The 13,985-nt window shown below is 58.8% G+C and overlaps 2 protein-coding genes and 1 pseudogene across 2 annotated transcripts; all 3 read right to left on the reverse strand.

The window, feature by feature from the left end:
• Positions 1-11: 11 nt before the first annotated feature.
• Positions 12-2,466, reverse strand: LOC120674241. Its single transcript, XM_039955386.1, has 3 exons — positions 1,379-2,466; positions 925-1,266; positions 12-837 (listed from the first exon to the last, which is right to left on the reverse strand). The coding sequence occupies exons 1-3, from the start codon at positions 1,673-1,675 to the stop codon at positions 328-330; spliced, it is 1,149 nt and encodes a 382-aa protein (XP_039811320.1). The 5' UTR covers positions 1,676-2,466; the 3' UTR covers positions 12-327.
• Positions 2,467-4,811: 2,345 nt separating this feature from the next.
• LOC120674242 (PLASMODESMATA CALLOSE-BINDING PROTEIN 3-like) lies at positions 4,812-9,097 on the reverse strand. Its single transcript, XM_039955387.1, has 5 exons — positions 8,817-9,097; positions 8,283-8,525; positions 8,125-8,158; positions 7,794-8,017; positions 4,812-4,990 (listed from the first exon to the last, which is right to left on the reverse strand). Exons 1-4 carry the CDS (start codon positions 8,869-8,871, stop codon positions 7,795-7,797), a joined length of 555 nt encoding a protein of 184 aa, XP_039811321.1. The 5' UTR covers positions 8,872-9,097; the 3' UTR covers positions 4,812-4,990; position 7,794.
• Positions 9,098-9,734: 637 nt separating this feature from the next.
• LOC120676341 lies at positions 9,735-12,698 on the reverse strand (annotated as a pseudogene).
• Between the last annotated feature and the right edge of the window lie 1,287 nt (positions 12,699-13,985).

Genomic DNA, 13,985 nt, shown 5'->3' on the forward strand with positions numbered 1-13,985 from the left:
AGAGTTCAGTGAAGGATGAAACCAATTTGGTACACTATCAAATGTTTGACAGAAATTGCCAACCAAAATCGAAGAATTTAATCAAAACTCCCACCCCTCATAGCTTCTACACTCTGTACATGATGTAACCATGTTTTCTCCTAAAAATAATCATTAAGTAATTCTATTTCTGGAAGAACACATGCATGCTCATATCTTCTGCAATTTCAATCAGAAAAAAGGAGAGAAATGGAAGAACATAGAACTACCGCCACCCCTATCAAAAATTTTGCCTGGGTGAATTTCATGTCCTGGACTGATAGCAACAATCAATCGAACACTAGCCGATCACTTATTCTGGTTGTCGACGTCCTTCTTGAGGTCGGCCGGCGGCAGGAAGTAGTCCGTCGTGAGGCCGTGCACGTTGAAGTCGGCCTCCTCGACCGTCCACGTCTCCTCCAGCTTCCGCTTGTGGTTGACGGAGCCCTCGCCGTAGCGGAAGAGGGTGACGGTGGTGTGGCCGCCGTGCGCGATGTTGATGCCGTCGATGTAGCGGTAATCGGAGATGACGGACTCCATGCTGGTCTCCCAGAAGATGTTCTCGCTGCGGCGGGCGCCCTTGCCGGACTTCATGCGGAGCAGGTGGGAGTCCTCGAGCTGGATGAGCAGCCCCGTGCGCTGGCTGAAGTAGCCCCACACCGTGTGGTGGATGATGTCGAACGCCGGCGCGCTCCGCGCCCGCAGCGTCATCGCGCCGGCCTCCAGCTTCAGGATGAAGCACTCCTCGCCGTTGAGGACCTTCTCGCCGATGCACACCGCGTCCGAGAAGAGGTTGGCGATCGAGCGCGGATCCAGGCCCTGCAACGAGACGGCGAGGAGCACGATCGGAGATGCATCTGGCCGAACGCGAATGCCTGGCTGCGAGTGCCCGGATGCCTTATTTACCTGGAGGGAGCGGCGGAGGGGGCGTGGCGGGCCGCGGGAGGCGTGCGACTGATCGGCGGCGGACTGGCGCCACGCGACCTTGCCGTCGCTGCCGGCGCTCATCTTGTGGCCGCCCATGATGAGCTCGAAGAACCAGACCTCGGGGGTCTTCTGCCAGAGCACGAAGCTGCCGACCTCGGCGCGGCCCTGGGCGGCGGTGACGGTCTGGTCGCCGAGGTGGAACTCGGACGCGCACATCCGCACCTTGCCCACGGCGTACATGCTCCGCACCCCCTGCAGCGCCGCCTGCCCGCCCGTCGCCGCGATGTACTGCTGGATGATGTACTTGGCCGTCGACGCTTGCTGCAATGGATCGTTCACGCAACCGGATCAGTTGTTCTCCGAGATTCTGGTCTGGATGCGCGCGCGCGTAACAGAAGCGAAGCGTGCACGCCATGGCCGATGGGCGGCTTACGATGGAGGAGTCGCGGATGGAGCGGCTGAAGGCGCGGTCGTGCGGGACGGGGCAGGGGATGAGCGGCGAGCCGACGACGTTGAGGAAGAGCTGGAGCTCGGCGGTCGCGGGGGCGGCCCCGTCGACGGTGGCGCGGTCGAAGGCCTGGTTCTTGAGCCAGGCGCGCATGTTGGCGCCCCCGGCGCCGCGGCGCTTGTCGGCGCCGGGGGCGTTGATGAGCATCTCATCGGGGATGGGCACCTCCAGCACGGTGTCCAGGGAGTCGTCGCGGTCCAGGTTCGGGCACAGCTTCCTCATGACACGGCCGCCGCGTCGCCTCGCCGCGCATCAACGCCGACCGACGGGGCGGGTGGAGCAGAGCTAAGCTAGCGCGCGCCTGCCGGAGACGGGGGAGGGAGAAGAGAGAGAAACAAGCGGTAGAACGGGAGGCCAGGAGCCCGGACATGTAGAAGGTGTCAATGGCGAGGCATGCATTGGGAGCGAGGAATAAGTGGATCGCGCAAACAACGGGCGCTGTGTCGAGGAGCTAGTGCTGCTCGAGCCTAGAGGTGCGCGGACGGAGGTGAACGCAGGCGCCCCTGCTTTTGTGCTTGATGACGCGCGGCGGACAGCATCCTCGGCTCCGCGCCCTTGGCCATGCATAGAAATCAGACCACTAGCTATGGATCAGCCCGCTAGCTCTAAAAAACTCGGTCCGTTTCAGCCCATTCAGCCCACAATGCATCCTGCCTCTATGGACTCGAAACGGGTCAGGCTTTTCGTGGACAGCCAGGCCAATTTTTGGAGCACTGCACGCTAATTATTCAATTTTACTACTACTCCTTCCAACCTGAATTATTAGTTATTTTGATTTTTCTAGATATATAATTTTTTCTGCGCATCTAGACATAATATATATCTAGATGTATAGCAAAATTTATACACCTAGAAAAGTCAAAACGACTAATAATTTAAAACAGGAGTAGCTATATTCAATACGAATTACGACTCGAGTGGTGAAACGCAACAGAATTTGGAGTTCAAGTGAAGCAATCAAATTCGGTTCATACTCATATCCAAAAGCAGAAGAAGACAAAAGTTTCGGAACCCAATTTGGAACCTCAGCGTTCGTCCTCGCGTCGCTCCGGCCTGGGGCGGCACGGGCGGCTCACCAACCCTAGCGCCACCAGCCCACCTCTCGCTAGCTCCTGCCTTGCCGCCGCCAGAGCTCCTCGGCGGAAGCCCGCTCGTGGGCAAGGATTGCGGCGGCGGGGAGCTTCCCCCTTCTTTTTTCCATCCTCGTCGGGCGCTGGAGGCAGGCCGTGGGGTGCTGATGGCCGGCGGCTCCAGCGAAGGCTACTACCGGGGCGTCTGCAGATCTGGCACCGCCTTGAGCTGATCTAGGCCTCCTATGCCTGGATCTGGCGGCAGCTGCAGCTGTGGAGGATGCTCGCGACGACGACGGGGTGTGCGGTGCGGGGCCGGCATGTGCCCGGCGGGCCTCGATGCGTCGGGCGGCGTCGCTTTGCCCGACGGCAGGGCAGCGGCGCGCGGGTGCGCATCGTCGGCGCGGTTGTCCGGCGGCAGCCCACGTCAGAGCACGCGGCCGGTGAGGTGCGCGACGGGCTGGCGTGGTGGGGGCGGCGGCGGCAAGAGGCTTGCAAAGCAGGCTGCGGCCGCGCACGGCGGCGTGCTGCTGGGCATGGCCCTTCGCAGTGGCGTGGTGCGCGTGGCCTCCTCGACGGTGCCATGGAGGTGCGGCTGGCGGCGGCCTGGGGCCTGCTTGACGGTAGTGGAGCGAGGCTGCGAGGAGGCAATGTGATGATGCGAGATGGCCGCGGTGCAGGGAGGCACGACGGCAATGCCAGCCCCGGGAATGCTACTGTGCTTTGCCGGGATGTGGGCACGCAGCCAGAACGGGATTCTCAGGGCGAAAGCCTGCCGGCGGCGATGACGACGGCGCCTGAGAGCGTCGTTCCCCTATTGTGGGCGTCATCTTGGAGCCCGTCCCTGCGGCGTTGTTTCTCTGGGTGAAAACCCTGTCCACTCGTGGGACGAGCGACGGCGGCGCCATTGGCGTCGTTACCTTCTTGGAGGTGTCGTTGGTGGAGACCCATCTTGGCTAACCGGTGGATGCCTTAACGGTGGCTTGGCGGGGCGGCTCGATGCAAGTGGCAAGCTCGAAGGGGGTTGTTGAATTCAGCGGTGGCGACCGAAATCATGTTGGAAGCCAGGGGTTGTCGTATGAGCGTTGGTTTTGGGCTGCTTGCAGCGGACCGCGGCGGCTGGCATTGCCTGGCAATCATCAGTGCGGCATGGGACCGCGTCAAAGGACGGCGCTTGCGGCACCAACATCATGGGACAACTTGGCTTGCAGCGGACTACGGCAGGTCGTTCAGCTTTGATCGGCGACTTCGGTGTGGTACATGCGGCTAGCATTGCCTGGCAATCGTCAGTGCGGCATGGGACTGCGTCAAAGGATGGCGCTTGCGGCACCAACATCACGGGACAACTTGGCTTGCAGCGGACTACGGCAGGTCGTTCAGCTTTGCTCGGCGACTTCGGTGTGGTACATGCGGCTGGCATTGCCTGGCAATCGTCAGTGCGGCATGGGACTGCGTCAAAGGACGGCGCTTGCGGCACCAACATCATGGAACAACTTGGCTTGCAGCGGACTACGGCAGGTCGTTCAGCTTTGCTCGGCGACTTCGGTGTGGTACATCGTCGGAAGACGGCGCTAGCGACAACTTGGTTTGCTACCATGGCGGCAGTGGCTGGTACGCGGGCTTCGCAACGAGATGCTATCGTCCGGAGGGCGTGGTTCGGCTGTCGATGGAGATCATGGAAGTGGGGCATCATTGTTCTTCATCCTGGTGGCGACATTTTAAACGAATGCGTGACTCGGAGTACTGTGGCGGATGTGGCGAGGCCCCCGCGTGCGGTGCCTTCGGCGAGGCGACTAGAGCGAGGAGGAGTCCAACAGCGGATGTGGCGAGGCCCCTGTGTGTTGTGTTTTCGTGGCGGCGTCTGCGAGACGGCCTGCGTGCGATCTGGGTTCGGTGGTTCCACCCTGCCAGTTGACTTACGATGTTGCAGCGGCACTACGGCGAAAGTCCCGCATGGCGGTGGTCTTCTCAGTGCGGTGCTGTCCGTTCATCTCGTTTCCCTATCGACTTAGGTCCATGGCTCGACGGTGACTTCAGAAGATGAGAAAGGTTGTTAGCTGCAGCGGCTATGTTTCTTTTCTGCCTCTGTTGCCTTGTGTATTGTCCGAGTCTGTCCCAATCCGATCGGACTGAGTTGAGTCGAGTTGAGTTGGCGTGTGTTGAGGTCCCAATCCAACCCGTCGGTGTTGTTTACTGTGATGTTTTTTTTTCCTGATTATGGCCTCCTAGGGACATAATTTTGTATTTTTTCTGCTATATCAATAGAAACGCACTCGTCGAGTGTTGTTGTTCAAAAACAAAAACAGAAGAAAACCGCAAGAAGCGTAATAAGAGAAGAACAAACAATAGCCAAAAGCCCCCACTCACACCAAAGCCCTCGTGCGCGCGGAGTATCACGGAAGAGTCACCCTTCCTGACGCCGCTCGCGCTCGGCCGCCTTGTGTTGTGATCCAGCGAGTCTGTTTTACTTAGGCTCTCCGCACTCGTCACTCTCTAAATTCACTCTCTAAAAAGAATATTCCTGCCTAGTCATCGAGATTCTCCTCTCTATATTCAGTTTCTCCGCGCCCATCCATTCTCTATATCACTCTCTATACCAACTACCAGCCGCGGGACCCACACGTCGAATTCTTTTTATCTCTTTCTTTTTACCGCACCCTCCCTTCCATTCTCTCTCTCCTCTCCCCGCCGCCCCTGGACCTCGACGCCGTCGCCCCCTGGACCTCGCGCCGCCCCCTGGAGCTCCGCGGCGGGGACGTGGCGCTGCCGGTGGCGGCCGAGCTCCGCCGCTCCCTCCTCCCCCCCCTCCCCTGATCTGGCCGGGGCGGGGCGCGCGGGCCGCGGGGCGCACGGCAGCGGCAGCTTCGACGGCGGAGCAGGGCGAGGGGAGGCGCGGCGGAGCTCCCCCTCCCTCCTCCCCGCTCCCTACCTCGGTGGCCATGGCGGCCATGGCGGACGCGCGGCACGCGCGCGCCCTCTCCTCTCCCCTCAGACGGACGCGCCGCGAGGGAGCAGGGGCCTCCGCTCCGCCGCGTGCTCCTCCGCCGCCGGCCGGATCCAAGCATGCTCCCCGCTCCCCGGTGCTCCGGCCGGCCTGCCGCCGCAAGGGAGCAGGGGCCTCCTCCAGGCGGCGCCCCCTCCCATGGCGGCCGTCAGCGCGGCCTTCCCGCCCCTCCCTCGCCGGCTCCCCTCTCTCCGGCTACTCCGCCCTGGCGCGGACGGCGGCGAACGGGGTCGAGCTCGGCGGCGAGCCCCTCCTCCTCGGCCTCCTCGCCGCGCTGGCGGCCGAGCTCCGCCGCTCCCTCCTCCCCCCTCCCCTGCTCGCGCGGCCGGGGCCTGCTCGAGCTCCGCCGCGGCGTTCGCCCCCTCCCTCCCTATCCGGCGGGCCGGCGGCCGGGGCCTGCTCGAGCGCCGCCGCGGCCGTGGGGGCGCGCGGCCCGGCTCGGCTCCGGTCCCCGGCTCCCTCCGCTCACGCCGGTCGCGGGGGCGTGGCGAGCAGGCGCGGAGGCCCGGCCCATGGCGCTCTCTCTATCTCCCTCCCTCCCTCCTCTCTCCCTCCGCCCTGCTCTCGCCGGCCCCTCTCCCTCCGCTGCCCCTCCGCGCGGAGCACCCTGGCCCGAGCAGGCGGGCGCGGCGGACGCCCCCGCGCGCAAGGCGGGCGCACCGGCGAAGGCCCGCGCGCACCGGCGAGGCAGGCGCGGAGGCGGCGGCGGGCGGGCGGAGCTCCGGCCGTGGGGCCATGGCGCCGAGCTCGTGCGGCTTGGCGGGGCGGGAAGGACGAGCGGGCCCGCGCGCGTCAGTTCCCAGAGTGGACCGTGGCGCGGTACGGTCCGCTCTGGAAACTGACGCGCGCGGGCCCGCTCGTCCTTCCCGCCCCGCTCCGCCCCGCCAAGCCGCACGAGCTCGGCGCCATGGCCACGCGGCCGGAGCTCCGCCCGCCCGCCGCCGCCGCCGCGAGGGAGCCCGGTGCGCGCGGCCCCCGCTTGCCCCCTCCGCCCCTGCTCCGTCGCGCGTGGGGGCGACGGCGTCGCGGCCTCCGTCCGGCGGCGGCCCGCCCTGGCCGCTCCGCCCCGCCAAGCCAAGCCCGCGGCGGCGCTGCTCGCTCCGCCCCGCCCCGCCAAGCCAAGCCCGCCAAGCGTGGAGGCGCTGGGGAGGTGGCGTGGGCCCTGCCACCACCGTTGCACCCCGTCCTCCTCCCCCGCTGCTAGGACACGGCGGCGGCAAGGAGCTCGCCTGCGCCGGAGCGCCGGGAGGGAGGGAGCCGCAAAGGGAGGAGAGCCGGGCCTCTGCTCCTCCGATTTGCCGGCGCGGGCCTCGCCGAGGAAACCGAGATGGCCTCTGCTCCTCCGATTTGCCGGCACCTCCACGCCACACCCGCAGCCAGGGAGGGAGGCCGTCGCCGAGGATGAAGGAGAGAGGGAGGTAGGCCGAGGGGTGGGTCACGGCGGCCCCGCCCGGAGCCGAGGAGGTGCTCGAGCTCCCGCCGCTGGGTCGAATCGAGGGAGCCGGCGTGGGGCGCGGCGCCCTGCTCCTCCGCCGACGGCGGCGGCCAGCGTGGGCGGCGGCCGGCCGCGCGAGCAGGGGAGGGGGGGAGGAGGGAGCGGCGGAGCTCGGCCGCCAGCGCGGAGGGGCAGCGAGCTCGGCATGGCGTCGCGGGCCTCCTCCGCCGCGTGGCCGAGGCGGCGGCGAGGAGGGCCTGCGCCCCCGCGGGGCTCGCGGCCGCGGCCTCCTCCGCCGCATGGCGACCCGCCAGGGCCTCCGCCGGCGCGCGCAGGGGAGGGGGAAGGGGGGCGGCCGGCGCGCGCAGGGGAGGGGGAAGGGGGCGGCCGGCGCGCGCAGGGGAGGGGGAAGGGGGGCGGCGCGCGCAGGGGAGGGGGAAGGGGGGCGGCCGGCGCGCGCAGGGGAGGGGGAAGGGGGGCGGCCGGCGCGCGCAGGGGAGGGGGAAGGAGGAGCAGGGCGCCGCCGGGCCTCGGAGCTCCGATCCTGCTCCTGGAGCTCGCCCAGCCGCCGCAGCCATGGGTCCGCCGCGCCTCGCGGGGGGAGAGAGAGAGAGGGGCGCGGGGGAGAGAGAGCGGGGAGGGAGGGCGGGGGGTAAAAAAAAGGAAAAAAAATTACCGACACGTGGGCCCCACGGTGTGGTAGTTGGTATAGAGAGTGATATAGAGAGTGAATGAACGCGGAGAAACTGAATATGGAGAGGAGAATCTCGATGACCAGGCAGGAATATTCCTTTTAGAGAGTGAATTTAGAGAGTGACGAGTGCGGAAAGCCTTAGCGCGCCAAGAACGCCAGGACGGAGACGACGGCGAGGAGGAGAACGTGGCGGCCAGCGAACGCGGCGGCGGTGCCGGCGCTGACGGTGCTGGGCACGGGGCCGAACGCGGCGACCGGTGTCGTGAAGCTCCCTCCCGTGCTGGGCGTTGTCGCCGGGTTGCTTGCGGAGCCTGGAGAGGACGCGCCCGTGCCGGTCGCGTTGCCGCTTGCCCCCGCCTCGCTGCATCCCACGCGCAACGGAGTCGATAGCAGAAGAACACGTCAGTCCCGTGTGACGATTTGTTCCCAACAGGGAACCGAGTTTGGTAGCTACGACTAAGAAGGTACCTCGGAGTCGCAGGGTATTTGCAGGTTCCAGAGCCTGCAAACCGGCAGCAAAAACCAAAAATATACTAGTTGTTAGGCACGACCGGGAAGATGCTGCAAGGTCAGCCGTGTGACGGCGAGGAAGGGCAAGGGGAAGGGGATCGGAGCGTGAGGGTTACTCGGGTCCGTGTCGGTGAGGTTGGCGGTGCCGCCGAAGTCGCAGGTGGCGCCGTTGGCCTGGCTGTTCCGCTGGAAGTAGCTGTTGGCGGCGTAGGAGCAGTGCGCGCGCACCGAGGTGGGGCTGTAGCACGGACCCGTCGGGAGCACGGCGGCGCAGTCCGCGCCGTGCCCGCACGCGTAGTCTAGCGTCCTCTGCAGCGCCGCGTCCGCCGCGTCCGGCCGGCACACGCACCACGAGCCGTCTGCATCCATGCCACACACGGGACAAGCACAAACCTTATTGATGTTCTGCATACTGGCAAACGAGCTTCATCGATCGATCGATAGGAACAGGAAATGAATGTTTGGACAATGAGGTCGCAGGTTGTCTGATTCGGCGAAAACGTCTCGAGTCTTGACAGTGCTGAGGACTGACAGGGGTACGGGATACCTCTAGTTGATGCCTCGTGTTTCTGCAAGCTCAGCGACGTGCGCAACTTGTGGAAGGAATCAGTATTGTGCGGGTAGCCGAAGACGAAAGCGAGATGCCTCACCTGATCCTCTGAACGCCATGGCCAGCAAGAGCAGCAGGAGCACCATAGTTGCCATCGCCTCCTGACGGGGAGCTCTCTCTCTTTCTCTCTCGAGCTCGCCGCCGCTGGTTTCAGCGCTGTGCTAGTAGCAGCAGTAGTCTAGTAGAGCGCGGCGTGGCGCGAGACTCCATTTATTGGTGACTCGCCAGCGGCCGCGTCCATTTTTCTGCGCGTTTCGGCCATCCCGCAGGCTGTCGCGCTTTGGACGGAGCTGCGCCTGCCCCGTCGGCGTCCGCCGACGGCTGTTTTTCCGGCTGCTTTGGGGGCGGGATTATTACAGGCCATCGTGCTCAAAAGCAAAGACACAACGCAAAGCTGCTTTTGTGTGCTCTGATCTGATGCAGCAGACTGCTAGTGCTGGCCAGATGGCTCGAGGCCATTAGTGTGGAGCTTTTTATCTCCTCTTTGGGGGGAAGCAAAGCTAGGCACACATGTTGGCTTCTCCTTGGAGATACGGAGTTGTATATGCAGACTGCCGATACTTTCTTTCGTGGAAGATATGTCTGCAATCTGCTCAAGTATACCTGCAACATCTGATGCAAATCCAGCAACAGTGACAGGGTCTGAGTAGTTGTGTTATCTCAAAATTACATTTGTAGGAGTTTTCAACAGATTCTACTACTCAAAACATCGTAAACCGCGAGGGAGACCTTCCATCCGTTAATTTCAGTTTCCGCGGGTGTATAACAATGTCTTTCAAGCAAAACAGCAAGCTGATCCATGTTGCTAAACATACCATATTACCATCTCCGTGTTTTAGAAGGGCATATCGACTGAACCATCCAGAGCTGGTACCAATTGGACCATGCACAACAACGGATTTAACATGATTGCAGCAAACTGCAAACCTGACCAGTGACCATTACTGACAGATACAAATGAGAAATGGTCTAGCTCCAGGCACCAAACAGAGTTTATTATCATAACTTTCCGCTGAGAAGAGCACACGAATGCTCATATCAGTACAATCCAATCATAATCCAACACCGGATCACAAGCATGAACACTCAACATAGATGGCACATCATAACAGCACAGAACCTGAACAAGCAAACCACCGAAACAGAGCACAGCTTATTCCGAGCACTGCCCGCGCTAGGACAACCACTTCAAGCAGATGGCTTCATCAGAGCTGCAACCTTCTGAACAAGTGAACAGATGGCCTCTCCATCAGGCTAGACCACCAGGCCTTCACATGGGGGTACCCATCAAGCACCGACGCATGGGGCGTTGCAAACAAGCATAGGGTGGCAGTGACATGGTTAAGGTCAGCAAGGCTGAGAAACTCTCCAGCCAAGTACTTGTACTTGGTCAGGCGTGCCTCGTACACCTCCAGCACCTTCTTCAGCTTCTCAAGATTCTCCTCAACAACCTTCTGGTCAGTGGATCCCCCAAACATAGGTCTGACGAGGCACTGTAAGAGGATGGGGTCCAGCACAGAGGTGTACTGGTTGGCCTCCACCTCCATCCAGACATCCACCATTGCTGACTCCTCAAGATTGCCTTCAACAGCTCCGGCTTGTGTTTACGGGCTGCATACTTGCAAATTGCACGCGATTCTAATAGAGGAGAAAATAATAGCAAAGTTAGAAAAAAAATAAACATCATTGGCAGATACAAAAGGATTCTACAGGAGCATCCGACAGTATAAACCCTCTCAGAAAGTGATGAGTAGAAAGAAAATTATATCACTTCGTTCATTGGACAAGGTGAGCCAGAACAAGTCACTTAAAAGTCAAAGGTGTTGGTCCCTTTCAATTTAATTTTTATAGGGAACATATAAATGTAAAAAACATCATCATTGGACTGGTGTGAAAAAAATGAAGCACAAGATAAGCAAACTACCTAAGTAGTTCCTACCGCACCATGACATTTTGCAATCAGGCAGAATATTTTTCATCATGCCGTATTACAAATGTGAGAGAGTTGTTGATTTCCTTTAGTGCAGGACTCTGAACAGCTGATGTGCTTCTAGGACAAGCTGAGATAGCTTTTTTTTTTTTAAAAAAACGTTGCTAACCTCGCCCTATGTTATGAAACGGGTAAAGTTACCAACAATAAATGAAATAACGGCGACAGGAACATACTAGAAACAACTCAAAAGGATCGTCAAGAGATAGGATCATACCCCAGACGTACAAGTCACTATCTTGCAAAGCTGGAACCTGATCAAATGGCTGCAGAGAAACAGAAAGTGGTGTTAAGAGTCAGGACAGAGTTCCGAAAATCAGATGTTTTAGTACATTACATCCTCGCCAGTTCAAATTTCCAATTAGCTTATGATTGTGTACATCATGTTAAATTTCAGATAGGTCATACGTGCATCAACAAGCTCAAAAAGCTCAAAACATACATATATTCAAAAGATTTTAGTTTTATGTCAAGTATAATTGCTGAGAAGTACACGAAAGGAGTTGTTGGCATGTACTAGATTACTTCTTGAAACGGTTTAAAGAGAATGCACAATTGTGCACCCAACAAATTTTCAGACTTGCAGTACTAAATTGGCATGTACTAGATTACTTCTTGAAACGGTTTGGTTAGGAGTCCCATCAACTTTACACAAAAAGACGAATGTCCGCATGGAGTACTAAATGAAGTCTATTTGCAAAACCTTTTCAGGGATGGGTGTAACTTTTTTGCGACGAATCTAATGATAGTAATTAATTGACGATTTGCTACAGTAATGCTACAGTAATCATTCGCTAATCACGCGGTCAAAGACCTCGTTAGATTCGTCTCGCGATTTACACGTGGGGTCCTGCGGGTGGTTTTGTAATTAGTCTTTATTTAATACTCTAAATTAGTGGTCAAAGATGCAAAAAGTTTTTGCGAATTTTTTTTCAGCCCAAACCAAACACGGCCTAGTCATCCTGCGTATTAAGTCAGTTACCAGTTCGATGACCTATCCAAAATAGTCATCAATTTCTCAGCTCTAAGCCCCTCAGATCTGAAATTCCCATTGTCCTCTCCCTCCCTTGCTAGCATTTGATCAAATCATATGAACAACAATCCAGCACGTGAGTCAAAACCAAGCGAAGAACAATTGGACCAGGATAAGGAGGGGCGAACTAGACGAGCAGCGAATAATTTTGACATTCTTATTAGTCCAAATCGAGTATAAGGAATTTCAATCCACTTCGTACGGCCCAAATCTTGGCTGTGGTCAAGAGTGTAAAAGTTACATTTGCGCACATACTTACACCCCACGGTGAGAGGTTAGTGGCGCTGGAATCGAAGACCGAAGAATTCAGTAAATTGCACCGCGGCGGGAATAGTTAGTAGCCTAGTATACATACTATGTTCTTCCAACTTCGGAATCAGGTAGATCTCCTAAATCTTGAATCCCCAACTCCCCTACCCAAACCGTAGCCTTGAATCCTAAAACCCCGACGAGACTACGAGAGGCTAGGCGCGAGAGGAAAAATCTCTAGATAACCCATCGACGGTAGCGACCGCAGCACCATCAGCACGCGAAGTCGCGAACGGAGCACCGCCGTTGTATTTGCCAGGCGGAAAAAAGAAGGGGAAAAGAGGGGGCGGGGATGATACGTACGTTGCGGGCGAGGTGCTCGGGGCTCTTGTGCTCGGCGGTGGCGAAGTTGATGGGCACGATCTCGTAGTCGGCGCCGGCCTCCTCCAGCGCCAGCGCGCTCCTCGTCATGTTCCACGACATCGTCGAGCCGTACAGCTTCATCGGAGCCATGATCTCTCCGCTTTCAGAGTTCTGAGACCGAACCTTCCCCCTCCTATCGGCCCTCGGTTCTTCTTCCTTGGCTGTGATTCTCTCTCTCTCTGCGTCGACTTCGCTGCCCGAAGTGGCGCTCCTGGCTAGGCCCTCGTTTAATAGGCGCGCGGCCGCAGCGGCCGCGGCGGGTGTGGATGTTGAGGGAATGTTTAGATTAATTTGCCAAATTTTTTTAAAAAGGAATCTTACTTGGAGTGTTAAATAAAATTTATTTACAAAACATTTTACAAGAATAGGTTGTAAATCGTGAGACGAATCTAATGAGCCTAATTAATTCATAATTAGTCTATAATTAGCGGATGGTTACTGTAGCATTACTATTGCAAATCATGAATTAAGTAGACTCATTAGATTCGTCTCGCGATTTACAACAAATCCGTGTAAAAAAAAATTGTAAATAGATTTTATTTAATACTCCATGCATATATCCAAACATTCGATATGATGTTTTTAGGTGTAACATTCGATGTAGAGTGGGAGTGGGGTGGGTAGGTGGTGGTGCGGCAGCGGCAGCCTCGGAGATTTCTTATAGAGCGCGTGTGCGCTAGCAGCGAACGGACGGGGCGGGAGGTGGGCGGGGCGGGAGGTGGTCGGTGGCGAGGTCGTCACCGGGCGTGGGCGGCGGTGGGAGGGCGCCAGTCTTCTTGTTTTGGGGTTGCTAGGGTTCGCCGGAGTTCCCCGGCTATAGAGGGAGGTCGGGGGCGGTGAGGCGCGGCGGCGGGAGCACCGCCAACCGGGTGGTGGGGGACGGCGGTTGGGCAGGGTCGGGGCGGGGGCGAGCTGCTGCGACGAAGCTCCGACGGCGAGTTAGGGTGGGGGAGTCGAGATGGCGATGGTGGATCCCACGCCGTCGGAGACGAGTAGGGCGGCAGGGGGGCGACAAGTTAGGGTGGGGGAGGTCGACGGCACCGGAGACGGCTAGGGCGGCGCCGGCGACGGGGGGTCGTTGGAAGGAAGAAACGAGAAGGTGAAAAAGAAGAAAGACAGTAGAACAGGCTCTTCGTTCGCTACAACAATTAGCAGCGAACGAGGGCTGCCGAGTGTCCCCCGGCAGCTCCGTTGGTCAACGGCCCCGGATGTCTAGAACTTTAGATACTTCCTTTTCGCTTTGGTTCTAGTTCTTTTTGTTTTTTGTTTTCCCAACTCGCCCGACACCGGAGAGGGCGAGACTGCGAGAGGCGGAGACGAAAGCAATTACGCTCGGTAGTGCGCCACCCAGGCGTCGAGATTCGGAATTTCACGTACCCGCAGGCTGCAGCTCACTTTTGTTTTTTGTTGAAAAGAAAAACGCAGCTCATTACCGAAACCTTCCTCCCCCCCCCCCCCCCTCACATTCGGATGGCTAAAGATACATTTGGATGTATTAAAATTGAATGTTAAAC

This window comes from Panicum virgatum, chromosome 5N, assembly GCF_016808335.1.
Source record: "Panicum virgatum strain AP13 chromosome 5N, P.virgatum_v5, whole genome shotgun sequence".
NCBI lineage: Eukaryota > Viridiplantae > Streptophyta > Magnoliopsida > Poales > Poaceae > Panicum > Panicum virgatum.